Source organism: Nematolebias whitei, chromosome 6, assembly GCF_014905685.2.
Source record: "Nematolebias whitei isolate Nwh7 chromosome 6, NemWhi1, whole genome shotgun sequence".
In the NCBI taxonomy this organism is placed as follows: domain Eukaryota; kingdom Metazoa; phylum Chordata; class Actinopteri; order Cyprinodontiformes; family Rivulidae; genus Nematolebias; species Nematolebias whitei.
The window spans coordinates 53,105,740-53,132,940 of NC_056503.1; the positions used below are offsets into that span (position 1 = coordinate 53,105,740).

Sequence of the window (27,201 nt, forward strand, 5' to 3'; positions counted from 1 at the left end):
GCCGGACCGGAGCAGAACCGCGCCGCCGGGCTGCCGGACCGGAGCAGAACCGCGCTGCCAGACTGGGCCGCCGGACCGGAGCAAAACCGGGCCAGGGATATCTTCAGCCTCTTCGTCTCTCGTGCTTGGAGCGCCGGAGCCGAACTGGAGCAGAACCGGACCGGACCAGTTGCCGACTTCAGCCTCAGCCTCTCCGGTTAGTCTCGTTTTTCACCGGGGGTGCCCTGTGCTGTCGGGTGCTGAGAAGCGGAGGAGCAGCGTGAAGGAGCAGCGTGGAGGAGCAGCGTGGAGGAGCAGGGCTGCGTGGTGCTCGAGTGAAGTTCGGAGTTTGTATCGGAGCTGCTGCAGGCCTCCATCCAAAATCACCTGGATAATAATTAATTTTATTCCGGATCACGCTGTTGGCCCCTGTTGACCTGAAACGAGCTAGGACCATGCCTTTCACTTCAGGAGGATTTTCTGGCAGCTTGCTCTGCTATTTGCTGCGAATTTTCTGTTTCTGTTTCGGCCTGTTGATTCTGGACCCAGCTTCTGTTTCTCATGGGAGCATCCATCCATCCATCCATCCTTCTTCACAGGGGGGCCGGAGCCCCCCTCAGCCCAACTCAAACTGCAGTTGGGCCACCTCGTCGGGTTTGTTTGCCCATTTGAACTGTGACGTTTTATGGTCTGAAACTTTTCTGCATCATTCATATTACTGTCACTATTTTCAGTTCTCAGATTATCTGGAGTCACTGAATCTTGTTAATACACCTTAATCTGTCCATCACTGCAACTTTCACTGTTTTTGGGTTCTGAATGATCACGTCTTCATTAATGTTTCTCATGGTTCAATTATGGGGGATAATTGTCACACTGTTAACTCCTGTAATTACACATCAGTCACAAAAAACTCAAGAAAATGTCATAATAATGTTGTTACTGCTCTCAGGGATTCAGCCCAGCCCTGGACCCCCCACTAATTACAGCACACCAAATGACTTTAAAAATGCCTCTGGGCTTCATTTTCTGCATGTAAACGCTCGTAGCCTTCTGAAAAAACGATGCTGTGAAAATCCTGGTCAGTTCTTCTGGGGCTGATGTTATCTTTATTTCTGAATCCTGGCTCAACAAATCTGTAATGAATAATGACGTGGCAATCAATGGATTTAACATCTACCGCTGTGATCGTCAAAAAAGGGGGGTGGAGTCATTATTTACATTAGAGATACTCTGGTTTCAAGTCTTGTGTCTTCCAAAACAATTCCAAATCAGTTTGAAGCCTTATCTGTAAACATCACCTTGAATGGAGGCCAGGTTTTAACTGTAGTCTGCTGCTATCGTCCACCATCAGCTTCACCTGAGGCATTAAATGCCATGAAGGAATTCCTTGGTAATTTAAAAGTCAAAGAGGTCTTTTTAGCTGGAGATCTTAACATTGATTGGTGTAAGTCGACCCCCCTCTGTGACAAATTCAAGGAATGTTGCTTGTCTTTTAATTTAACCCAACTGATCGACTCCCCCACCAGATTAAATAAAAGCCACCCTGAAAATTCCTCCATCTTAGACCTGTTTCTAACTAATATGCCTCACAAATTCCCTGGTACAGGTGTATTCGCTGATCTTTTGAGTGATCATTGTGTGACAGCGGCTTTAAGAAATAGTAAACTTCCACCTTCTAAGCCCAGATTAATTCAAAAAAGGGATCTGAAACATTTCTGTGAACAGTCATTCCTCTGGGATCTGTCTCACTTTGACTGGCATCGTATTCTGTTAACTGATGACGTGAACTCTGCTTGGAACTATTTCCATAATAATTTCATTTATTTCCTGAACTTACATGCTCCTTTTTGTCAGTTCAGAATAAAGGGATGAGACAGCCCCAGGTTTACTCCAGAGCTAGCTGACCTCCTGCACAGGAGAGATCATCTTTGGGCCGCAGCGAGAAAATCTGGCTCAGACACTGATTGGTTGAGTTTTCGACAGATGAGGAATAAATGCACAACTGCTGTTAAAGCAACAAAACGCAACTATTTCTTATCTCAGACTTCCAAAAATCTAAATGACCCTAACAGATTCTGGAAAACAATTAAATCTCTCTCAGGCACCCCCCAGTCATCTGACCTCCCATCACAACTTCTCGTTAACTCTGTTCCTGTGTCAAATAAGCACGAGATCCTGAACTGTTTCAACAAACATTTTGTTGCTTCTAGTTCTTTATTTGACACAGTTACTAACAGAAAATCAGCCACTTCACTTAATAACCAAACTTCTACAAATCAAATCCCTCCTACAAGTCAATCCTCAGTTAATCACAGCTTCTCCTTTTCTCCATTCTCAGTCAGTGAGGTCAATAAACTGTTAAAAGGTCTTGATCCTAAAAAATCTGCAGGTCCAGATGAACTTCCACCTTATTTCTTAAGGCTGGCTGCTCATATCATCACAGTCCCTGTGACCCACATCTTCAATCTCCATAAGACAAAACTCTATCCCAGACACTTGGAAAACAGCCTTTGTTCTTCCTTTGCTGAAGGGAGGAGACCCCACCTCACTGAACAACTATCGACCAATCTCTAAACTCTGCATTTTAGCCAAGGTTCTAGAAAAACTGATAAACTCTCAAATCAAAAATTACCTGGACTCATTTAACATCTTACCTCCACATCAATCTGGTTTCAGGAAACAACACAGCACAACCACTGCTTCACTGAAGGTTCTTAATGACGTTGTTGAAGCACTGGATGCTAAAGATTATTGTGCTGCACTTTTCTTAGACCTGTCTAAAGCTTTTGACACTGTGGATCATAACATCTTGTGTCATAAACTCTCAGAAATTGGTTTCTCAGATCACACCATTGGTTGGTTCTCTAACTATCTTTCAGACCGGAGGCAATGTGTTCAACATAATGGTACTTCCTCCAGTTATTTAACATTCACCAATGGTGTACCACAAGGCTCAGTCTTAGGACCCACCCTCTTTACAATCTACATACATAACGTAGGTAAAAACATCCCTAATGCATCCATACATTTCTATGCTGACGACAGTTGTTTATTGTCGAGCTAAAACAGTTGCTAAGGCTTTCCAGCTTTTGAATTCTGCATTTAACTACATCCAGACTGATTTGTTCCGCCTCAAACTTGTCCTAAATGCCGAAAAAACCAAAGGGATGCTTTTTTCAAATAGGAAGTTGGTCCCAGCAGTTCTTCCTCCGATTTTATCCTCAAATGGTGTCCCCATTGAGTTTGTTGATTCCTATAAATATTTGGGTATCTTGGTCGACACATCTTTCTTTTAAGCTCCATGTGGAAAACTTGGTAAAGAAACTGAAAGTTAAACTGGGTTTCTTTTTCAGAAACAAATCCTGTCTAACCCTGAATGCTAGAAAACGCCTTGTATCTGTGACTTTCCTTCCCTCAATTGATTTTGGTGATATTATTTACATGAACGCTCCTACAAGAACCCTGCAGATGTTGGATGCTGTCTATCATGGTGCACTAAGATTCATAACTGGCTGTGATTATCGTACCCACCACTGCACCCTGTATTCACTGGTTAACTGGACATCATTAACTTCACGCAGACTCTCTCACTGGTATATTTTCATCTTTAAATCACTTCTTGGTCTGTTGCCTTCATACATCTCCTCCTACATGTCTCTGCGTGAGTGCAGCTATGGAGTGCGCTCTCAGGACATTATTACCTGCAGTGTTCCCTCAGTGAGGACTGAACTAGGCAAAAGGGCCTTCTCCTACTCCGCTCCTGTTTCCTGGAATATCTTACAAAAAGATTTGAAGCTCTCGACTTTGACCTCTCTAAGTGTCTTTAAGAATCTGTTGGACTCCTGGCAGGGTCCAATGCAGACATGTTCCTGTTTTTAGTTTTCTACATTTGTCTTGGAATCTAGCTGTTTTTTGTTTTGTTACCTTTTTCCTTTTAGCCATCCTATTTGTTAAAAAAAAAAAAAAAAAAAACCCTGTAGTATGAGTTTTTATAACTGTTTATTGTTGTTGCTGTTGTCCATTGTTGTCATCTTTCTTTGTTGAAATCAGGTCTCTCTTGTAAATGAGTCCTCGAGGCTCAATGGGATTTACCTGTATAAATAAATGTTGATTGATTGATTTCTAAGCAAGCTCCACAAGCTCAGACGTTTACACTGGGCCAGGGGTCATTTAAAATGGAGTGTGGCAAAATGGAAGACTGTTCTGTGGTCAGATGAGTCACGATTTGAAGTTCTTTATGGAACACTGGGACGCCATGTCATCCAGACCAGAGAGGACAAGGATAGCCCAAGTTGTTATCAACTCTCCGTTCAGAAGCCTGCATCACTGATGGTATGGGGTTGCATGAGTGCTTGTGGCATGGGCAGCTTGCATGTCTGGAAAGGCACCATTAATGCAGAGAACTATGTTCAGGTTCTAGAAAAAGATATGCTCCCATCTAGACGTCATCTCTTTCAGGGAAGACCATGCATTTTTCAACACGATAATGCCAGACCACATTCTGCAGCAATCACAACATCATGGCTACGTAGGAGAAGGATCTGGGTACTGAAATGGCCAGCCTGCAGTCCAGATCTTTCACCTATAGAGAACATTTGGCACATCATAAAGAGGAAGGTGCGACAAAGAAGGCCCAAGACGATTGAACAGTTAGAGGCCTATATTAGACATGAATGGGAGAGCATTCCTATTTCTAAACTTGAGAAATTGGTCTCCTCTGTCCTCAGACATCTGTTGAGTGTTGGAAGAAGAAGGGGGGATGCCACACAGTGGGAAAAATGGACTTGTCCCAACTTTTTTGGGATTTGTTGACGCCATGAAATTTGGAAACAACAGATTTTTCCCTTAAAATGATACATTCTCTCAGTTTAAACTTTTGATCTGTGATTTGTGTTCTATTCTGAATAAAATATTAGATGTTGGCACCTCCACATCATTGCATTCAGTTTTTATTCACAATTTGTTTAGTGTCCCAACTTTTTTGGAATCCGGTTTGTACATAACTGCAGATGTAGCAATGTTTTTCTGTTTCTACAAATAACACCAGTCTTTAATTTTTTTTAACAGTTACAATTTTATTGACATATAACATTTACAGTATTCAAATAAAGTTGCTTTGATATTTTGATTGGAATTGATTAATTTATATATATATATATATATATATATATATATATATATATATATATATATATATATATATACAGCAGTCTAAGTCTATAGCAGCATAATTACGGGACAGCTCAGGAAACCCAAGCTGACCCTAACTATAGGATTTAGCAAAAAGGAAAGTCTTAATCCCAGTCTTCAAACTGGACAATGTGTCAGCCTCATGGACAGAAACTGGAAGTTGGTTCCACAAGAGAGGAGCCTGAGAACTGAAAGATCTGCCTCCCATTCTGCTAAATAATATTGCAAAAAATAACAAAAAACGGCTAGATTAGAAGGCGAATTTAGAAAACTAAAAACAGGAACATGTCTGCATTGTTCCTTGCCAGGAATCCAACAGATTCTTAAAGCCACTTAGAGAACACATAGACTTGAAAGATCCAGGAAGAAAGTAGATGTAGGATCAACTCACTTCATCATCTTTATTAATTCTTCTCAGAGATGGTTCTGCAGCAGTAGCAGCAGCATCAGTAGAATCAATAGGTTAAAAACCTTAAAAAATATGCAGATTAATAGTTTAGTTTTAAATGTTTTTTTAATTACTTAAACCATATAAATTCACAAATGTTTTAAATTGTGTAAATATATATTCTGACAAACTATGAAGTAACCATTTTAAAGCATTTAAGCATTTATGATATTTATTAATTAAAAAAATATATTTCTTGTAAATTTTCCAATAAATGTTACTGTAATCTTTATTTTTATTTCTTATTTTAATTGTATCTTACCTAATTACATCAAATAATTACAAACAATTTTAGCCAACAAAATATGCCTTTTCCTTAAAACTAATCACTATGAGTTGTATGGAAGTAATTTAAGTGTCAGAGAAATAAAACTAATATTTGTCTTGCATGATTCATTTCTAAGATTACAAAATAATATGTTTTAATCAAATTCATAATATAGGAAGACTAAATGTATAATCTAAATTAAAGAGTCTCAAAATAGCATTAGGTCAACTCAAATCCCAACAAACTTACGATGGAACTAAACAAACACAGAGGGTCCATGTGCTAAAACAAGCTCTGATTGCTCTAAAATCATCTCAAACTACTGTGTTGTTTACAACAAGTTTGCTTCTAGGCTCAAAAACTGTTTGACAGGTTTACTGAGGCTGCTACTCACCGGTGCATGTCTACTCTCCTCCATGCACTGATTGTCACAAAGGACCACACACTAGTGTTGGTAGTATGAAACAAAAGCTTCAAAACATGCTTCGAACCCTGCAGTAAAATTACCTGGGAGCACTGCTTCGGAGCCTGTTTTGGTGCGGAAAAGTCACATGACGACCAAAACACAAACTTTCGTTGTCGGAATGAATCTCTTGACTGGTTCACGGTCCAAACAGCTGATTCCCTGACACCACCTCATCTCGATTCTGACAGGTGACAGGTTGAGACAGTTTTGAATTGAGAGCTCAGCTCTATAAAACAGCTCTAAAATGTTTTCATTGTGTTGGAGAGGGGACTGTGTTTTTGCTGTTAGTTGAAACTGAGTAATTATAGAGGCAGCCAGGAAAAGAGGTCGTTTTAACATGTGGGAACACTTCATTCTGCTCATGATGAGGTGGTTTTGGCATTTAAATGTCAAAAAAGTTATAGTAATGTTCATCAGTGAAGATATTATCTAACCCATTCAACCCATGTATTTAATATAATTACAGTAAAATGATGTATGTGATTTTAATAATCATATATCAGTATGGGCTCAAATTAAATTTTTATTTACATTAGTGTATTTCTGCAGGTGCAGCGTTTGGTGTGTTCAACTGAAGCATCATGACACCTCCTCTATGATCAGACACTTCAGCTCCAAACATGGAGATGCTGGAGATGTTATTTCATTGATATTTTTAAGAATGATAAAGACTCTGACACTGACACAGTTACACAAGCACAATATCATTGAAACTTTTTTTTATCTCTTCAATGCACATTTATTAATCTTTATTCAAAAACATGTAAACATAAATACATTTTTAAACCAGGCAACATAGAAAGTTGATGAATTTAAAAAAATCTGTTTTTTAACACAGTAAAGTAGTTTCTTTAACTCTAGTCACTGAAGTTCTTCAGTGTGTGACACCAAAAGTATAATTTGACAGCAGCGTTGCAAAATGCCACAAGAGGTCACTGTAACTGAAGCTTCAACAAATGAACCTATTTTTGAAACAATTGGCCCAACTGGTTCAATGCTTCATAAAAGCTTAATTTGCTCATCACTGCCACACACCTGCATTAAGAACCTAATCAGAATCACAGAAGCTACAGCATAGTTTAGGCTAGAGCTCCTCCTCTGTCTGAACTATGTCATCTAAGAAACCAATGTTTGAAAGAAAACGAGTTAAAATGTGGTGCAGTTAAAAAAAATCAACTGTCATTTGACACAACAGTTGGTATCTCACAGAACTCTCACTCTCTTGTCTATACTTCACATTTATACATTCACGTAGACTTGTGATTGCCACCTAGTGGACACAAGCATAATACATCCAATCATCACAGGCGGTATTGTCCTGAGAGGGGTAGGTGTCTGCTGAGCAGCATAGGAACACATTTTGCAAATAAACACTGCTGCTTGGTTAACACCAGAAATACTAGATCTTCAACCTCCAACTCTTATCCACCTTAGTCTAGTCCCCATGGTGCCTTGCGTGAATTATTGGCACAACTTCCGGTGCGGACCAGATCCAGCATTTGTTTATGTGCGAACTATATGAATTAATGTAGTTTCTCTGAGCATTGTGGATTTAATTTAAACATGTAGGAACACCACCTGTCAGAGCTCAGGACAATATAATCATACTGCTGCCTGCTGAGAATGAGAGATGGAGGATGAGCTGAATCCGTAGCTGCAGATTACATCTACTGTACTAGCATATTTAGCTACTAGCATTTTTAGCTACATATTGTAGCATATTTAGCTACTTCCTTGACTCTGTTCTTCCAACAGTGATGTGATGAACAACCTGAGAAGTTCTGAAGTGTATTAGTATCTCCACAGTAATAAGGTTGGTGGTGTTTTGTTAAAAGAGGTGGGACACAATCTTATTGACCTTAAATCAGACAGAATCCAGCCAAAGCCTTAAAGTCCTCCATCACTGAGCTTGGGTTAATGACAGAGAAAATCATAAACTGAAGATGAACAAATATTATAAATCTTGTGACCTCCATACACCTGAAATCATACCTGATGTTCTCGTCACTGTTTTCAATCCTTCTGAGGATCCGGCGTCTCTTCTCCGGTGGTTTATTGTAGTCCAGATACAAAGTAGGATGCAGGTTTTCCTCCGTCGGCCGTTTGTCAACAAAGTGAAATGAGCTCACATACAGAGTTTTGGGTGGTCTCTTCAAGTTCACATTTTTCAGACATGTTCTTCTTAATTCCTCATCTGAAGGGAGGAGATGGAAACTATACCTATTTTCACAGGAACTCTTTTTGTTCTTGGTCCGTGTTCAAACTCTGTTTTTGTAGCCACTGATTTAGTTTGGTCTGGTTGTTCTGCAGCCACGAACACAACAGGTACCTGAACGCAGCACGGCTATTGTAGTAAATTTTATGGTTGTTAAATAAAACAAAAACAGAGTTTTATCTGCTAAACTGAATGCAAATTACTTTCAAATAAACCATGGTCTGTGCTCCGCTAACATGGTTAACCGATGCTTACTGCTACTTCAAGTCGGACAGGAAGTAGTACCTATAATCACACAGTACAGTACAGTAGAGCCCCCAGGAATAAGGTGAATATCATCATCTGAAAAATAACATCTACTTTGCTAACCATGCTACTGCTGTTGCTGTTTGTGTACCACATGTGCTACAGAGGGAGACATTTCTCACTACAGTTTTTCTTGAGTTTAAAATGTCTATGCAACAAATGAATGTCTCACAGCCACTAGAGTAAGAATAGATGTTTTAAGTCTTGTTAATTATGTACCAAGCTTAAAATTTAATGTACTGACTTATTTTAAAAAAGTGATGGCTGTTCATGGAAATTTTTTGTTTCAAAAACAAGATTTTAAAGCTTCAAAATGTCACACTGTTCTTGTGTAATGTAATGAAATTCAAGTTGCATCTTCTATACTAGGATTTTATCAGTGTGTAATGTTAACATCAGAGCTGTATGATGATGTCTGGTGTTCAAGTGTTTTTTTTTTTGACTGTTCATTTGCTGTAGTTGTAACTTCCTTCTCCCACTCTGCTTCATCAGTTCTGAGTCCTCAGGTTACTCCTTCATCTACAGAGAGCTGTTTTGCCCGTCAGCACAATGTATCAGACAACAACAATCAGTGTTTTTCTCAAGGCAATGGTCACCTGCCCTCCCAGTTGGCGGTACAAAGGCCTGGAGCCATTGACAACCAGTCGTTGGTCACTACTGATCCTATCAAGGCAAGGACTGCACTGTTTGTGTTTAGAGGTGTTGTATGTGTCTACTGTTGCTGCTTATATGCTTGGCATTTGTTTACATCTACTGAGTCAAATATATTGTTTGTGTTATGTATACAGGTGCTGGTCATAAAATTAGAATATCATGAAAAAGTTGATTTACTTCAATAATTCCATTCAAAACATGAAACTTGTATATTATATTCATTCATTACACACAGACTGATATATTTCAATTGTTTATTTATTTTAATGTTGATGATTATAACTGACGACTAATGAAAACCTCAAATTCAGTATCTCAGAAAATTAGAATATTGTGAAAAGGTTCAATATTGAAGACACCTGGTGTCACACTCTAAGCAGCTAATTAACTCAAACACCTGCAAAGGCCATTAAATGGTCTCTCAGTCTAGTTCTGTAGGCTACACAATCATGGGAAAGACTGCTGACTTGACAGTTAAATGGACTGTATTTATACAGCTCCTTTCTATCTGATCGAGACACTCAAAGCTCTTTACAACAATCTGTGCCTCATTTACCCATTCATACAGCACTCTACTAGATCTATACAAAGATAATTGAACAAATCATTCTCCATCCATCCATCCATCCATCCATCCATCCATCCATCCATCCATTTTCTTCCGCTTATCCGGGGTCGGGTCGTGGGGGTAGCAGCCTAAGTAGGGAGGCTCAGACTTCCCTCTCCCCAGCCACTTGGTCCAGCTCCTCCGGGGAAATCCCGAGGCGTTCCCAGGCCAGCCGAGAAACATAGTCCCTCCAGCATGTCCTGGGTCTTCCTCTGGGTCTCCTCCTGGTGGGATGTGTCCAGAACACCTCACCAGGGAGGCGTCCAGGAGGCATCCTAAACAGATGCCCGAGCCACCTCAACTGGCTCCTCTCGACGTGGAGAAGCAGCGGCTCTACTCTGAGTCCTCCCGGATGATCGAGCTTCTCACCCTAACTCTAAGGGAGAGCCCAGACACCCTGCGGAGAAAATTCATTTTGGCCGCTTGTATCCGAGATCTCGTTCTTTCGGGCACAACCCAAAGCTCATGACCATAGATGAGGGTGGGAACGTAGATCGATCAGTAAATTGAGAGCTTCGCCTTTTGACTCAGCCCTCTCTTCACCACGAAAGACCTGTACAGCGCCCGCTTCACTGCAGACGCTGCACCTATTCGCCTATCGATCTCATGCTCCATTTTTCCCTTATTCGTGAACAAGACCCCAAGATACTTGAACCTCAACTTGGGGCTGCACCTCCTCCCTGACCCGGAGAGGGCACTCTACCCTTTTCTGGCTCAAGACCATGGCCTCGAATTTGGAGGAACTGATCCTCATCCCGTCAGCGTCGCACTCGGCTGCGAACCGCTCCAGCGAAAGCTGTAGATCGCGATCTGATGAAACCAATAGGACTACATCATCTGCAAAAAGCAGAGAATCAATCCTAAGGCCACCAAAAAGGATCCCTTCAACACCTTGGCTGCGCCTAAAAATTCTGTCCATAAAAGTTATGAACAGAATCGGTGACAAAGGGCAACCTTGGCTGAGTCCATCTCTCACCGGGAACAAGCCCGACTTACTGCCAGCAATGCAGACCAGGCTCTGACACTGGTCGTACAGGGACCTAACAGCCCGTATCAAAGGGCCCGGAACCCCATACTCCCAGAGTACCCCCCACAGGGTTCCCTGAGGGACACGGTTGAACGCCTTCTCCAAGTCCACAAAGCACATGTAGACCAGTTGGGCAAACTCCCACACACCCTCCAGGACCCTGCTGAAAGTGTAGAGCTGGTCCAGTGTTCCATGACCAGGATGAAAACCACACTGCTCCTCCTGAATCTGAGGATCGACTATCCGACGGACCCTCCTCTCCCGAACCCCCGAATAGACCTTACCAGGGAGGCTTAAGAGCGTGATTCCCCTGTAGTTGGAACACACTCTACGGTCCACTTTTTTGAATAGGGGGACCACCACCCCGGTCTGCCAATCCAGGGGAACTTCCCCCGATGTCCACGTAATATTGCAAAGTCGCTTAAGCCAACACAACCATACAACATCCAGAGCCTTAAGGAACTCCGGGAGAATCTCATCCACCCCTGGGGCCCTGCCACCGAGGAGCTTTTTAACCACCTCAGTGACCTCAGCACCAAAGATTGGAGGGCCTGACCCAGGGTCCCCAGGCTCTGCTTCCTCAGTGGAAGACATGCCTGTGGGATTGAGGAGTTCGTCAAAGTACTCTTCCCACCGACCCACAACATCCCGAGTTGAGGTCAGCAACTCCCACTATAAACAATGTTGGTGGCGTACCCCCCCCCCCCCCCCCCCCGAGATGCCGGATGGTGGACCAGAATCGCCTCGAAGCCGTACAGAAGTCATTCTCCATGGCCTCTCCAAACTCCTTCCATGCCCAAGTTTTTGCCTCCGCGACCACCTGAACCGCATGTCGCTTGGACTGCCGGTACCCATCAGCTGCTTCCGGGGTCGCACAGGCCAAAAAGGCCCGATAGGACTCCTATTTCAGTCCGACAGCATTCCTCACCGACTGTATCCACTACCAGGTTCGATGGTTGCCGCCACAATGGGCACTGACAACCTTGCGGCTGCAGCTTCGGTAAGCCGCCTCAACAATAGAGGCACAGAACATGGCCCACTCGGACTAAATGTACCCTACATCTCCCGGAACATGTTCGAAGTTCTCCCGGAGGTGGGAGTTAAAACTCCGTCTCACAGGAGACTCTGCCAGACGTTCCCAGCAAACCCTCACAACATGTTTGGGTCTGCCAGGTCTGACCGGCATTCTCCCCCACCATTGGAGCCAACTCACCACCAGGTAGTGATCAGTTGACAGCTCCGCCCCTCTCTTCACCCAACTGTCCAAGACATGTGACCGCAAATCAGATGAGACGATGACAAAGTCGATCATCGAACTGCGGCCTAGGGTGTCCTGGTGCCAAGGGCACATATGGACACCCTTGTGCTTGAACAAGGTGTTCGTTATTGACAATCCATGACGAGCACAGAAGTCCAACAACAGAACACTACACGGGCTCAGATAAGGGGGGCCGTTCCTCCCAACCACACCCCTCCAGTTCTCACTGTCATTGCCCACGTGAGCATTGAAGTCCCCCAGCAGAACAAGGGAGTCCCCAGGAGGTGCACTTTCCAGTATCCCCTCCAAGGACTCCAAAAAGAGCGGATAATCTGAACTGCCGTTTGGTGCATAAGCACAAATGACAGTCAGAACTCGTCTTTCCACACGTAGGCGGAGGGAGGCCACCCTCTCATTCACCGGGGTGAACCCCAACACACAGGCACGAAGATGGGAGGTGCAATAAGTATGCCCACTCCTGCTCGGCGCCTCTCACCAGGGGCAACTCTAGAGTGGAAGACTGTCCAACCCCTCTCAAGGAAACTGGTTCCATATCCAGAGCCATGCATAGAGGTGAGTCCGACTATTTCTAGCCGGAACCACTCAGCCTCACACACCAGCTCAGGCTCCTTCCCCACCAGTGAGGTGACATTCCACGTCCCAATAGCCAGCTTCTGTAGCCGAGGATCAGACCGCCAGGGTCCCCGCCCTCAGCCACCACCCATCCCATATTGCACATGACCCCTTTTGCCCCTCCCACAGTGGTGAGCCCAAGGGAAGGGGGACCCACGCCTCCTCTTCGGGCTGTGCCCGGCCAAGCTCCATGGGTAAAAGCCCGGCCACCAGGCTCTCGTCTGCGTGCCACACCTCCAGGCCTGGCTCCAGAGTGGGGCCCCGGTGACCCACGTCCGGGTGAGGGAACATCAAGTCCATTTCTTTTACTCTTCATAGGGGTGTTTGGGCTACACATTGTCTGGTCCCTCACCTAGGACCTGTCTGCCTTGTGTGACCCTACTAGGGACGTAAAGCCCCTGACAGCATAGCTCCTAGGATCATTGGGACATTCAAACTCCTCCACCACGGTAAGTTGGCAGCCCAGGAAGGGGCACAGACAGTTAAGTTTAACTATTTCTTTCCATTTTTTTCTTCTACACACTACACTACACTGGAGCTCGGAACTGGAGAGAGAAGAAATCCAGCTTCTGCACTGGACCAGAGAGGAGAGAAGCATACTTTCTGCAGACGTCTCTAGACGAGAGAAAGATACAGAACCTGACTGAACCAGAACCATCCCTCTGCAGAGTGGTAAATCCCAGCTAACTTCAGAGCCAGTGGCCGGACCTTCGTCCCTCCAACCGATGATAGGTGAACTTTGAGGAGACAATCAGCCTCTCGGTCACTGGAGCATCTCAGGCCTCGCTGGTATCATTAGCTGCTGGTGGAACCATTCTGACATCCTAGTAGGACAGAGACTTTTCAATGATTTCTTGTGACCCTACATCACAATAATTTTGTCAGACAAACTATCGCTCACCTTAGACAATTTTAACCACTTCACAAACAGGAACCAGTCAAAAATCTGCCTTTTAAGTTTCCTCATCAATTAACCTTTGATTCAAAGCAATTTGTTATCCAGTTAACTTTTGTCATGCATAATCTTCATCATATATAGCACAGATTATTATTTTTATAATAAAACACATAAAAATCAACTGAATTTGTGATTATTTTGGCATATCTGTGTATTAACTGATTTGATGCCCTTTAAACACGAGACAAAAACTCACTTTTCAGTTTACATTAATTTGGGGTTAAATAGAGACTGATTTTTCCTCTCCAAGAGAGGTGGTGCCCACACAACGAGGTTATTTGCATAATACATTCATATCTTATGCGCTTAACTTGTAACTGATAATCAACAATATATATCCAGTCCCATATCCCTCGACATATGATATTGTTCTGCTCAGGGGAACTCCTTCTAACAGGATCTGGGGGCTTCCCCAGTGACTCTGGCCCATCCCTACTGACGGAGGAATGGTAATTTAGCTTTATCCTGATGCATGCTCATTAATCCAGGTAGAAAAAGGCCAGTCCAGAGGACCAGATTGAACTTTTTTGGATAATTTAGCTTTAGTTTTAATAAACAGGCCTTCCTTTGGGACCTGTCCCATTTTGATTGGCATCATATTCTCTTAATTGATTACATGAACACCACTTGGAACTATTTTCAGAATAGTTTATATAGGGAGCATTATATCAGTGAATTCTAAAGGAAAATGGCAAAACATCTGTCCATGAACTGAATCTCAAGAGAAGGTGGGGTCATGCAGCAAGACAATGACCCTAAGCGCACAAGTGATTCTACCAAAAATGGTTCAAGAAGAATAAAGTTCATGTTTTGGAATGGCCAAGTCAAAGTCCTGACATTAATCCAATCCAAATATTGTGGAAGGATCTGAAGTGAGCAGTTAATGTGAGGAAACTACCAACATCCAGAGTTGAAGCTGTTCTGTACGAAGGAATGGGCTAAAATTCCTCCAAGCTGGTGTGCAGGACTGATCAACAGTTACCAAAAACATTTAGCTGCAGTTATTGCTGCACAGGGGGGTCACATCAGGTACTGAAAACAAAGGTTCACATATCCAAAAAAGTTCTATCTGGTCCTCTGGACATTCAAAATGTCCAGAGGACCAGATTTAACTTTTTTGGATTTTTCTTCCTGGATTATTGAGCATGCATCAGAAAGGTTCACATACTTTTCCCACTCACAAATATGTAATATTGGATCATTTTCCTCAATAAGGGTGCATTCACACCAGCCCTGTTTAGTCCGCTTTAATCGAACTCTAGCTCGTTTTCCTAGAAAGTCCAGTTCCTTTAGGGAGGTGTGAACGCGCCATCGAACTCTGTCACGGAACAAAAAGGCGAACTCTGGCCCGGGCTAAAACCTAGGTCTCGGTCCAGTAGAAGAGAACTCCTGTGCGGTTCCAGTACAGTATGAATGTAAACAGACTGGGCCCCGCTCCACAAGCAGGAAGTGGAGTACAGCGCAGGACAAACAAACACGCATTTCTCTTAGCTCATATGGAGCTGTCAGCTGCCTTGTGTGAAAACCAATATTCTCCATGGTCTTTTGCCTCATCTTCTGCTCATGCTGAGTCCATTGTTGAAAAATGACAAAATATAACTCCTAAAACTGCTAAAACTTCTAATTATCTAAGCGAAATATTATTCTGAATAAGAATAAGAAGGCCGCGCTAATTATTTTAGCCGCAGCTTTGTGCACTCCGCCCATCTTCGGTCGACTACGTACATATTCGCGTTGCATCTCGGTGCAATGCCAATAAAGTTTATTCTGATTCTGATTCTGAACTTGATGCAACTCCATTTTTGTTTTTATTTCCAGAAGAAGAAGAAGTGTCTTCAGAGGTTTTTGTGTTGTTTCTTTCAGTAGTTCTTGGTGCAGCGCCCCCACAGGCGAGCGGGGGAATAGGTTGGTTCAACAGGTTGGCTCGACTGCACAGTGCAGTGTGAATGCAAACGCACCAGCTCAAATGTAAACAAAATGTCATGAATATTGGTCCCCAACCGAACAGAGTCTACTGGACTATAAGGTGTGAAAACAACCTAAATAAATGACAAAGTATAATATTTTTGTCTCATTTGTTTAACTGGGTTCTCTTTATCTACTTTTAGGACTTGTGTGAAAATCTGATGATGGTTTAGTTCATATTTATGCAGAAATATAGAAAAATGCTTAAGGTTCACAAACTTTCAAGCACCACTCAATGTTTGCCAAATCTGGTCCACTAACTTAGAGCAGCGTTCCCCCAACAGTAAAACGAATTCTATCCTGTTCGCTTATATTGTTTTGATGTTAGAACTAAATATGTTTATAGCTGGTTTGCAGTCGTGTTCCCCTTCTACCATCGGCTTGACCCCCTAATTATACACTGTAAAATATGTCAAAAGTTTTACAAGTTTACACTGCAACGCCAAAGTATTATTTTTGGTCAGTCGCACTTTTAATTCAGAAGGTTTTGCACGAACAATTTAATGAAAACAATATCTGAGTTTTAAATTAGAAAATTTGACTCACACATTCTTTTTTGTTTTAGCTCCTGCATGTGTCCCACAATTCTGTACTCCGACATCTGAGAACAACAAATCCCGATCTCTTCGAGGAATCTTGATTAATACATTCCTCCCTGTTTTAATGAACAGGAAAGCTTCTTTGTTTATAGCAATATTTAATAGGTATTTTTAAAGTAATTGTGCATAAAAATAAAAATTTTTATGTTAGCTTCAGTTAATGAAGAATAAAATATTGGATATTTTCATTTTAAAGACATGGTTTCTCTAAAGACTCAAGCTTTCAGATATCAGATTGGTTGTGTTTTGTGTTTATTTCAACTATTTACTGTTCATATGCAGCAATCTTATGCTAAACATTACAATACTGTCTCAGAATATTATGTGTAATTCAAAACAACAAAATAGGCTCTTTTGGTCTTTTTCTAATGCTTTTGCCCATCCTGTGCTTCCCTCCCTACAGGCCCCTATAATAACTATGGAGGGTGGTAGACTGAAGCGCTCTGTGCAGTTGAAGTCTGGAAGAGACTTTGAGAAAGTACCAGAACCCGTGTGGCGTGCACTCTACCATTGGTATGGTGCCAACCTTAGCCTGCCACGACCGGTGAGATAACCCATAACATTTTTAGATAGATAGATAGGTAGATAGGTAGATGGGTAGATAGGTAGGTAGATGGATAGGTAGGTAGGTGTGTGTGTGTATGTTTTGGACATTTTGCACTTCTTCCACAATTGAATACACTACAACCAATAAAATCATGTGAACCCCATAATAAAATACAAAAATATAAAAGACCTATTATTAAAAACACATAATTCAATAAAAACACATATTCAACATTCCCACATACATTCCAGCAAGTAAACGACACAAAAATGAGACCAGAGCATCGGCACATAAAAAAAAAAAACTATGTGCCTACTTTGTTTAACAATTTGATTGATGTAGGGGCAAACGAATTTTAAACTCTTTTAAGTCTACAAGCTAACCCTAAACCGAACAGAAAACCTTGGCTGAATGCAGAGGTGCACACCCTGCTGGAAGTCAGGAACACTGCCTTCAGGTCTGGAAACTCAGAGGAGCTGAGAAGGACAAGGAAAGAGCTGATTGCTGGTATTAAGAAGGCCAAGGCCACATATGCACAGAGGATTGAGGGTCAATTCACCTCACAAGACCCTCAGAGCATGTGGAGGGTCATTAAGTGCATAACAGATTATAAAGGCAGGAGTGAACAATGCCCCAAAGACCCATCTCTGCCTGATGCCCTCAATAAGTTCTATGCACAATTTGAAGACCAAAACAGACCACTTAGCACCAGACTCAACTCGCCACCGGATGAAGAACTTCTCTGCGTGACCTCAGCAGATGTAAGGAGTACTTTCAGGAGGATTAATTCTCACAAGGCTACCGGTCCAGACAACATCCCTGGGAAGGAGTTGAAAGAATGTGCCGATCAGCTCTGCGAGGTGATGGCAGACATCTTAAACACCTCACTTACCCTGGAGACAGTTCCCACCTGCCTGAAGACTGCCACCATCATCCCAGTCCCAAAGAGCTCTACAGTGACTGGTCTGAATGACTACTGGCCAGTGGCCCTCACCCTGATAGTCGCTAAATGCTTCGAAAAACTGGTCATGACTCGCATCAAAACAACCATCAACATCAACGAGGATCCTCATCAGTATGCATACCGTGAGAACCGATTTACAGAGGACGCCATCTCCTCTGTGGTCCACACTGCTCTCACCCACCTGGAGCAGAACGCCTCCTACGTCCGTATGCTCTTTGTGGACTTCATATCCGCCTTCAACACCATGATCCCCCAAACCCTGATGAACAAACTATTCACACTAAGACTGAGCCCCTCCATTTGCAACTGGGTACTAGACTTCTTAATAAACAGACCACAGTTGGTGAGGATCCACAACTTCTCTTCCGATACTGCGGGAGTTTCAGAGAAACTGAGCCGTTTATTTTCTAAACACAACATCCCAGTGGCTTTTAAACCCCAAAATACATTACGGCAAAGACTGGTTCATCCCAAAGATCCAGTCCCCCGGCACAAACAGAGTAATATTGTGTATGCTGTTCAGTGTCAGGAGGGTGATCAGTCTTACATCGGGGAAACTAAACTGCCTCTGCCCAAAAGGATGGCCCAGCACAGAAGATCAACATCATCATGCCAGGACTGTGAGGTCTACACTCATCTCCAGGTCATAGGTCACTCTTTCAGGGATGAAGATGTTCACATCCTGGACAGAGAGGAACGATGGTTTGAGAGAGGAGTAAAGGAGGCCATCTTTGTGAAAAGAAATTGTCCATCATTAAACAGGGGTGGAGCCTACATGTTCAACTGTCCCCCTCTTACAATGCTGTGATTGCTAGTATCACTCAACCCACTGTGAATAGTAAACAGCCATCAGGGTGTTAATGATCTATCGTTAGGCTGATGGTCCTCCTTGATCATATGAGCAGCTGGTTTTGGCTGTCAGCAGCAAACTGGTTGATCCATTGTGAGAGGGTTCTATTTATAAGACGGAGCTGAATACAGCACCTCAGACTGAAGTCTTTTGGATGAAAGACAAAATGTTTGTCCTTTTTTTGCTTTTTTTTGTTATTTGAATGTCCAGAGGACCTGACTTAACTTTTTTAGATTATGCGGTCTAGGTGGGGCCCACACAGTTGGTGGGCGTGGACTTGAGTTTTCAGTGTTGGCATGCTGCGTGCAGGGTTACACCCACTAGGGCATGGCTTAAAGGGCAAGCCCACAATGAAATAGAATACAAAGAAATTACAAATACAAAAGAAGTAGAAATGCAAACAGATAGAGCAGAGTACCATACCTTACCAGCTTTTTTTATAGAGCACTTTAAACACGCACAGGACCAAAGTGCTGTACACACAACAAAGTAATCATACAGTCAGATAATAAAAATGATTACAATGATTAAAAGTCACTTAATAAAAGTTGTGTAAAAAACAATCATACAATCAAATAATACTCAAGTGCTCAATGGGATTTACCTGTCTAAATAAAGGTTGAATGAAAAATACAATCAATTAAAAATGATTAAAAGTCAACATCTCATATGTTGTCAAAGGCCACGGAGAAGAGATGGGTTTTAAGAAGGGATTTAAAAACAGACAGGGAAGAGGCCTGTCTGATGTCCAAGGGAAGGTTGTTCCACAGTTTAGGAGCTGCCACAGCAAAAGCACGGTCTCCTTTGAGCTTACGCTTTGTTTTTGGCACACTCAGGAGCAGCTGAACACATTACCTGAGGGATTGGGAAGGTGTGTATGGATGCAGCAACTCGGACAGATAGGGTGGGGCAAGTCCATTAAGAGCTTTAAAAGCAAATAAAATAATTTTAAAATGAATCCTGGAATGTACGGGCAGCCAGTGCAGGGAGGCTAAAACAGGAGAAATGTGGTCAAACTTTTGTGTGCCAGTTAAAAGCCGTGCAGCAGCGTTCTGTACCCTCTGAAACTGACGGATACATGAATCACTGATTCCTGTATAGTGTGTGTTACATTAGTCCAGCAGAGTGGTCACATTGGCGTGAACTACTATTTCAAAATGCTGCTTAGAAAGAATCGGCTTCAGTAGCTACCTCAGATGGAACAAACTAGTTTTAACAACAGCCCTGATGTGATTTTCTAATTTTAGTCCAGCATTGACTTTGACCCTCAAGTTTGTAAGAATTGGCCTGATATACTGGGCCAATGAACCAACATTGACATTGGGAGTCTCAGTGGAGCTTCCAATGCCCATCAGTCTTTCCCTCATTAAACTTTAAGAAGTTTACAGCCATCCAGGCTTTGACGTCCTCCAGACATGAAAACAGAGGAGCCAGAGAGTTGGTCCTTTTTCTTTAGGGGGACATATATCTGCGTATCATCCGCATAACAATGAAAGGAGATCCCATATTTTCTAAAAATAAAGCCAAGAGGGAGCAGGTATAGCGTGAAGAGGAAGGGGCCTAAGACTGAGCCCTGTGGAACCCCACACAAGAGAGGAGCAGAGGAGGACACATGGTCACCAAGGCAGACACAGAAAGTACACTCTGCTAAGTAGGACCTAAACCAGTCCAGTGCTGCACCACTGACACCACCACCCCCAATAGCTTCAAACGACAGAGTACGATGGTATGGTCCACTGTGTCAAAAGCAGCTGGATAAGTCTAAAATCAGGAGGACAACACAGTCACCAGAGTCCGTTGCTAAAAATATGTAACTGAAAACCTTTAAAAGAGCAGATTCTGTACTGTATAAAGATTTAAAACCAGACTGTAAAACCTTGATAATGTTCTGTTCTTTCAAATATGCTGATGGTCGTACACCACCTTCTCGAGAATTTTTAAAAGAAATGGCAGTTTGGAGATTGACCTGTAGTTATAAAGAACAGAGGGGTCTAGAGTGGGTTTCTTAATGAGGTTGGACAGCTGCATGTTTAAAATTTCCAGGGACCACTCCAGAGGACAGACTGCTGTTCAGAAGAGCAAGGACCAAAGGGACCACAGTGAAGAAGACCTCTTTGAATAAACGAGGAGGAATGGCATCACTTGGTGAACCTGTTGGCCTTAAGTGACTGACCACCTCCTGCAGAGGCGACTGAGTCACAGGTTCAAAGCTGTCAAAAACAGCCAAGCAGGGCACAAAGACTGAGCAGAAGGTGAGATCTGGGCTCTGGTGGCATTGACTTTCTCAACAAAGAAATTTAGAAAGTTTTCTCATGCAGCAGGTGAGGATTCAATACAGTTAGTTTGTGGTGCATTAAGAACAGAACCAGTGACGGCTGGTATCAATGGACTAGGAAGGCTAAGCCCTCCCTGCCTGGCATTTACAATAAAGATGTTAAAATAAACAATTTAAAAATACATTTTAGAAATAATGCATCACATTTTGTTAAATTTACAACAAAACTGGTGTCCAACTGCTTGGGAAAATCCCAGGGTTGTTCCAAAGGGCAAAATTCTGACAGCCCTTTTTTGTTACTGTTCCTTCATGGTTCAGAATGATTGACAGACGTGTTGCCACATCCCCTCGGTTTGCGGCTCATTGGGGCTAATTTTGTTCAGCCCAGGGTCCGCCCACAGCCACAGGATTCATCCAATGAGGATGGACGTACAATAACATGCCTCAGTGCGAGTGTATGTGGGCGTGGTTTGGTGTAGACAGCTGTGTGACGTGCTGAACTGGCCGGAAATTAATTCCGCTCGGTCCAAATAATATCAACCTGTCAGTTCGTTTTTATTTTTCTTATTGTTTACTCTGTATTGTGTGTAATGATGACCAGAAGACAAGCATTGAACTGAATGCTGTTTAATCTGCATAAAAACAAAACGTGCACTGGTCAGAATCTGGGCTCATGGCAGCGGCACCTCGTGCCGTCTTCTCAAACAAAACTGAATCGTCTCACTGATTTGACTTCATGTAGGAAAATAAAGATTCTCTGAAATAAATCAATTTCACCTATTTCATACGAGGAAAAGAAAGCTCTCCTGGGCAGACTCTGGAGCTCCACCTGCTGCGTCTCTCCACCCGATTCACCTGCACCCCCTGCTGTCAAACTCATGTCTCTTTTTATAAGTTCAGGAGAAACTGTGACCCAGTTTTCTCCGTGGACTTTGAGGATAAAATACATATCTACAAGCCATTCTTGCATCTATAATAATATAAACATTTTATTTGTATTTAATTTATTTAGGTTTTATTCTCAAACCCTTTTTTTTCCCCCCACAAAATACTTTATTTTAGTGATGTCACAGATCAATAGCCATCACAACCCTGATGACTTCTGCAGAGTCCAAGGTGTTTCAGCACATTAAAGATTATATATATATATATATATATATAGTCTATTTTGGAATTATAGCCCCCCCGTTGGAAACTCCATAAGCCGCCACTGAACAGAACCAGTCACTTTAAATAGAACATGAGGAATGTGACTGTTTGATACAATCACATTTGACAGGCGTTTTCTTTTGGCATCTTTCACAGTTTTTTGATTGTGACGCCAGCAGTCCTTTAATATTTGAAATGACACCTGTAATTTGTCCGCTTTCCACCTGCGCTCGGCTCTGCGACACTCTCTCCTGGCTGCCCTGGTGTTGTCATCCAACCACGGTTCACACTTGATTTTAGGAGATCTAATTTTTAATGGAGACACAGAATCCACAACCGTTGCGCAGGTGGAGTGAAACCATGAGCTGAGAGCCTCGGTGTTGTTGGTCTCTAGGACGGCACAGTTCTGATAAAAAGCAGTTGAAAAATGACCAGCAGTGGAAGAGTTCAAAACTCGACAGAGTCAAGCTGCAGCATGGGGTTTAGCTTTAGTGCAGGACAAGTTAGTTTCAAATAAAACAGGCATGTGGTCTGAAAACAGAGGATCACTACTCACTACATTAAAAAACGGTAAACCACAAGATAAAACCAGGTCCAGAGTGTGTCCGTGTTCATGTGTAGGACAAGTCACAGACTGCACAAGATTAAAGGAATCAATGATGTTTAAAAAGGACTGAGCCATGTTTAAATCAGGACAACACAAATGGATATTAAAATCACCAACAATGAGATCTCTGTCATATTTTGGCATAATTTCAGCCAAAACGTCTGAGAAGTCATTTATAAAATCCTTATTGTATTTGGGGGTGCGATAGATCACCGCACACAGTATGTGTGTGGAAGGAGCCAAGTTCAAACAGGCTGTGCTCAAAGCTGTTGAATGGAGATTGAGGCAGCTGTTTACAGTCAAAACAACCTTTAAAAACAGTCACTATTCCTCCTCCTTGACCAGACATCCATGGGGAATTAAAATAGCAGCAATCCTGCAGTAAAAGTTCCATCAAAACGCTGGACTCGCCTGGTCCACCTGTCCATGATTCTGTTATGAATAAGAAGTCCAATCCTTGAGATAAGAAGAAATCCTTGATGATAAAAGTTTTATTTGTCAGCGATCTGGCATTTATCAGACTGATCCTGGCAGCAAGAGTAAGTAAAGACAGCAGCAAAGTGAGAAAATGTGGTCAGTTTGTCCTCCAGCAGTCAAAGCCTATAGCAGCGTAACTAAGAGATAGTTCAGGAATCTCAAGCCAACCCTAACTATAGGATTTATTAAAAAAGGAAAGACTTCAGCCTAATCTTAAAAGTAGATAAGGTGTCAGCTTCATGGACAGAAACTGGAAGTTGGTTCCACATCAGAGGAGCCTGTTACAAAGCTTTTCCTCCCATTCTGCTTTTCGAAACTAGGAACCACAAGTTTCATTCAACCTTTATTTAGACAGGTTAATCCCATTGAGCCTCGGGGACTCTTACAAGAGAGTCCTGATTTTAACAGAGTGATGACACAATGGACAACAATGATATCAATAGACAATCACAAAAGTGGCAAACAGATTATTTTTTTTACAAATTAAAATAAAATGGCAATCAAAAGGACAGTCAAAAGGAAAGAAGTAGCAAAAAAACAAACAGCTAGATTATAAGGCGGTGTAGAAAACAAAAAACAGGAACATGTAATAATAATAATAATAATTTATTAATAATAATAATAATAATAATTTATTCAATTTGTACTGCACTTTACATTTTACAATCTCAAAGTGCTAAGTGCTATGTCTGCATTGGTTCTTGCCAGGAACTTAACAGATGTTTGAAGCCACTTAGAGAGGTCAAGGTCGAGAGCTAAAGATCTTTTTGCAAGATATTCCAGGAAACGGGAGCGGAGTAGGAGAAGGTCCTTTTGTCTAGTTCTGTTCTCACTGAGGGGACACTGTAGGTAATAATGTCCTGAGAGCGCACGCTATAGCTAAGTAAACCTGCAGTCTGAGAGCGAAGTGCTTTGTTAAGAAAATATGGAACAATAAGATCTGTAATATAAGATGATCTTGGTTATTGAGAGCTTTGTATATTAGAAGTAAGATTTTGAATTCTATTCTGAATTTGACAGGGAGCCAAACTTCAGGGCCAACGCTAACTTCCGGTTTCGGCAAGCTGATGGACGACAGCTCCCCCTGGCTTCTCTGTAGTTTTTTATCATCAAACTGATCCGTTTTTCGATCTGGACCCAAGTTGGTCCCCTTCCGACCAAATTCGGTGTTCAGTGACACAAAGAGCCGGACGGGACCGTCCAAAAATTATTTCGATCCAGGACGGGCCGCTCCCACCCCACCTGTCACTCTGAGCGCACCCTGCCGGCCAGGTGACCCCTTGAGCTGGGGAGACGTTGCACGAAGGTCCGGTGTTTTTTTTCCCTCTCTCTCTGGACCCCAACGAACTTCTCATCTGGACCTTGTGGTTCTACCTGGTTCTGACAAGAATTGCTGGGTAGTATTTTGCTAGCTTTTTCGCTGGTTTTCTGCTGGACTGGCCCTCGTGGTGTCTTCATTTGGTATGGGGGAAGTGCACCTGTGTCCCCGAACAGGACCAGAATCGAACAGAGTTGGCTGCGGGGGACTTCGTCTTCAATAGAGCCGGTCTCAGCCTCGGTGAGCAGCCCGTTACCTTTAAATGAAAGACTGTCAACCTCCGTGGGACTCGCTGTGTTCACCTGGAGGAGATGCTTTGAAGCGCTGCCGGAACCGGACCGGAGCAGAACCGGGTCGGGGATGACTACAGCCACTTAAGCCTCTTAGGTCAGTCTCATCCTTGTTCACCGGCGGTAGCCTCTCGTGCTGTGGAGCACCGGTGCCGGACTGGAGCAGAACCGGACCAGTGACAACTTAAGCCTCTCCGGTCAGTCTCATTGTTTTTCGCCGGCGGTGGCCTCTCGTGCTGTAGGATGAGGTGACGTGCAGATAAGCGGAGTGAAGCACGGAAGAGCAGCACTGTGTGGTGCTCGAGAGAAGTCTGGAGTTTGCATTGGAGTTGCTGCAGGCCTCCATCCAAACTCACTTGGATAATAAATAATTTTTATTCCGGACCACGCTGTTGCCCCCTGTTGACCTGAAACACAGGTTAGTTAGTGAGGATCCACAACTTTTCCTCCTCCACCATAACCCTGAGCACTGGCTCTCCTCAGGGATGTGTGTTGAGCCCCCTCCTGTTTACTCTGCTCACGTATGATTGTGCAGCTACCCATCCAGGCTGTCACATTGTAAAGTTTGCAGATGATACAGTGGTGGTGGGATGCATCACAAACAATGATGAGTCCAGCTACAGGCAGGAGGTGGAACACCTGGAGAGCTGTTGCAAAGACCATAACCTTCACATCAATGTGAAGAAGACAAAAGAGATGATTGTGGACTTCATAAGGAATAAACACACCTACATCCCCCTGAACATAAGTGGATCTGCAGTGGAAGTGGTCTCCAGCTACAAGTACTTGGGTGTGCACATGAATGACAACCTCAGCTGGAGCAACAACACCACCAGCCTGATCAAGAAAGCTCATCAGAGACTCTACTTCCTCAGGCGGCTGAGACGAGCTGGTCTGAGAAGCTCAGTCCTCACCGTCTTCTACAGGTGTGCAGTGGAGAGCATCCTGTGCTCCAGCATCAACGTGTGGCATGGAGGCTGCAAAGCTGCAGAAAGAAAAGCTTTGCAGAGAGTGGTGAAGGCTGCACAGAAGATGTTGGAGTCGGTCTCCCCACCATCACAGACATCTACACCTCCAGATGCAGGAAGAGGACCTCTTGCATCATGAAGGACCACACTCACCCAGCACAAACACTTTTTGCCCCATTCCCCTCAGGAATGAGGTTGAGGAGCATTAAATGTAGAACCACTAGACTGAGGAACAGCTTCTACCCTGAGGCTGTTAGACTCATGAATCTCTAACCAGGAGAATCACTGAGAAAAATCACAGCATGTTGCTGCTGATCTGTTTCATGTTGATGTGTTCATGTGTGCTCATTTTCTCACACAGACTCATGTTCATGTTCGTGTTGCTGTTCTACATAATGTTTTTATGCTATTAGTGCTTAGTGTATTTTTAGTTGATGTTTTACTTAGTTCATATCTTAGATGTTATTACTGTTTTTCTTATACATTTTATTGTTGGATGTAACTGGAACCCTGTGTACATAATCTCGCTCCACCACATGTGGTGCGAATGACAATAAAGAATCTCTGACTCTCTGACTCTGATTATTTACATGAACGCTCCTACAAGCACCCTGCATATGTTGGATGCTGTCTATCATGGTGCACTAATACCCCTTATCCACAGGTCCGGTTCTTGTAGGACCCTATGGGGCCTTATTTAGGTCGGTTCCAGTGGGACCGGTTTATTTCTGTTTCCACAGTGCCCATAGTTCCCCTTTAGTGGGCGGATCGTTACTATCAACGCGCCTTATCAGCTGGTGGTGGTAGTGTTACATTAAGCACTTTACTAACCACAACTAACACATATTAGAAGAACAGCTGGAAAAGAGCACACAACCAAAATGGATGATCTTGTTTCCGCTTTGAACATTCTGCTTTGCCTGTGGCTTTTTCTCCCTTTTTATGTGCATATATATATATATATGTACACAATATACACACACATGTTTATACATACATATATATATATATACACACATATGTATATATATGTACACACACATATGTATATATATGTACACACACATATGTATATATATGTACACACACATATGTATATATATGTACACACACATATGTATATATATGTACACACACATATGTATATATATGTACACACACATATGTATATATATGTACA

The 27,201-nt window shown here is 42.8% G+C and overlaps 1 protein-coding gene across 1 annotated transcript in view; it reads left to right on the forward strand.

The window, feature by feature from the left end:
- The window catches only part of usp32 (ubiquitin specific peptidase 32), a 296,302-nt gene that overhangs the window by 134,395 nt on the left and 134,706 nt on the right, over positions 1-27,201 (forward strand). Inside the window, exons 14-15 of the mRNA XM_037677753.1 lie at positions 9,368-9,546; positions 16,980-17,120. Coding sequence (XP_037533681.1) covers positions 9,368-9,546; positions 16,980-17,120 — 320 coding nt within the window. The remainder of the gene's footprint in view (positions 1-9,367; positions 9,547-16,979; positions 17,121-27,201) is intronic.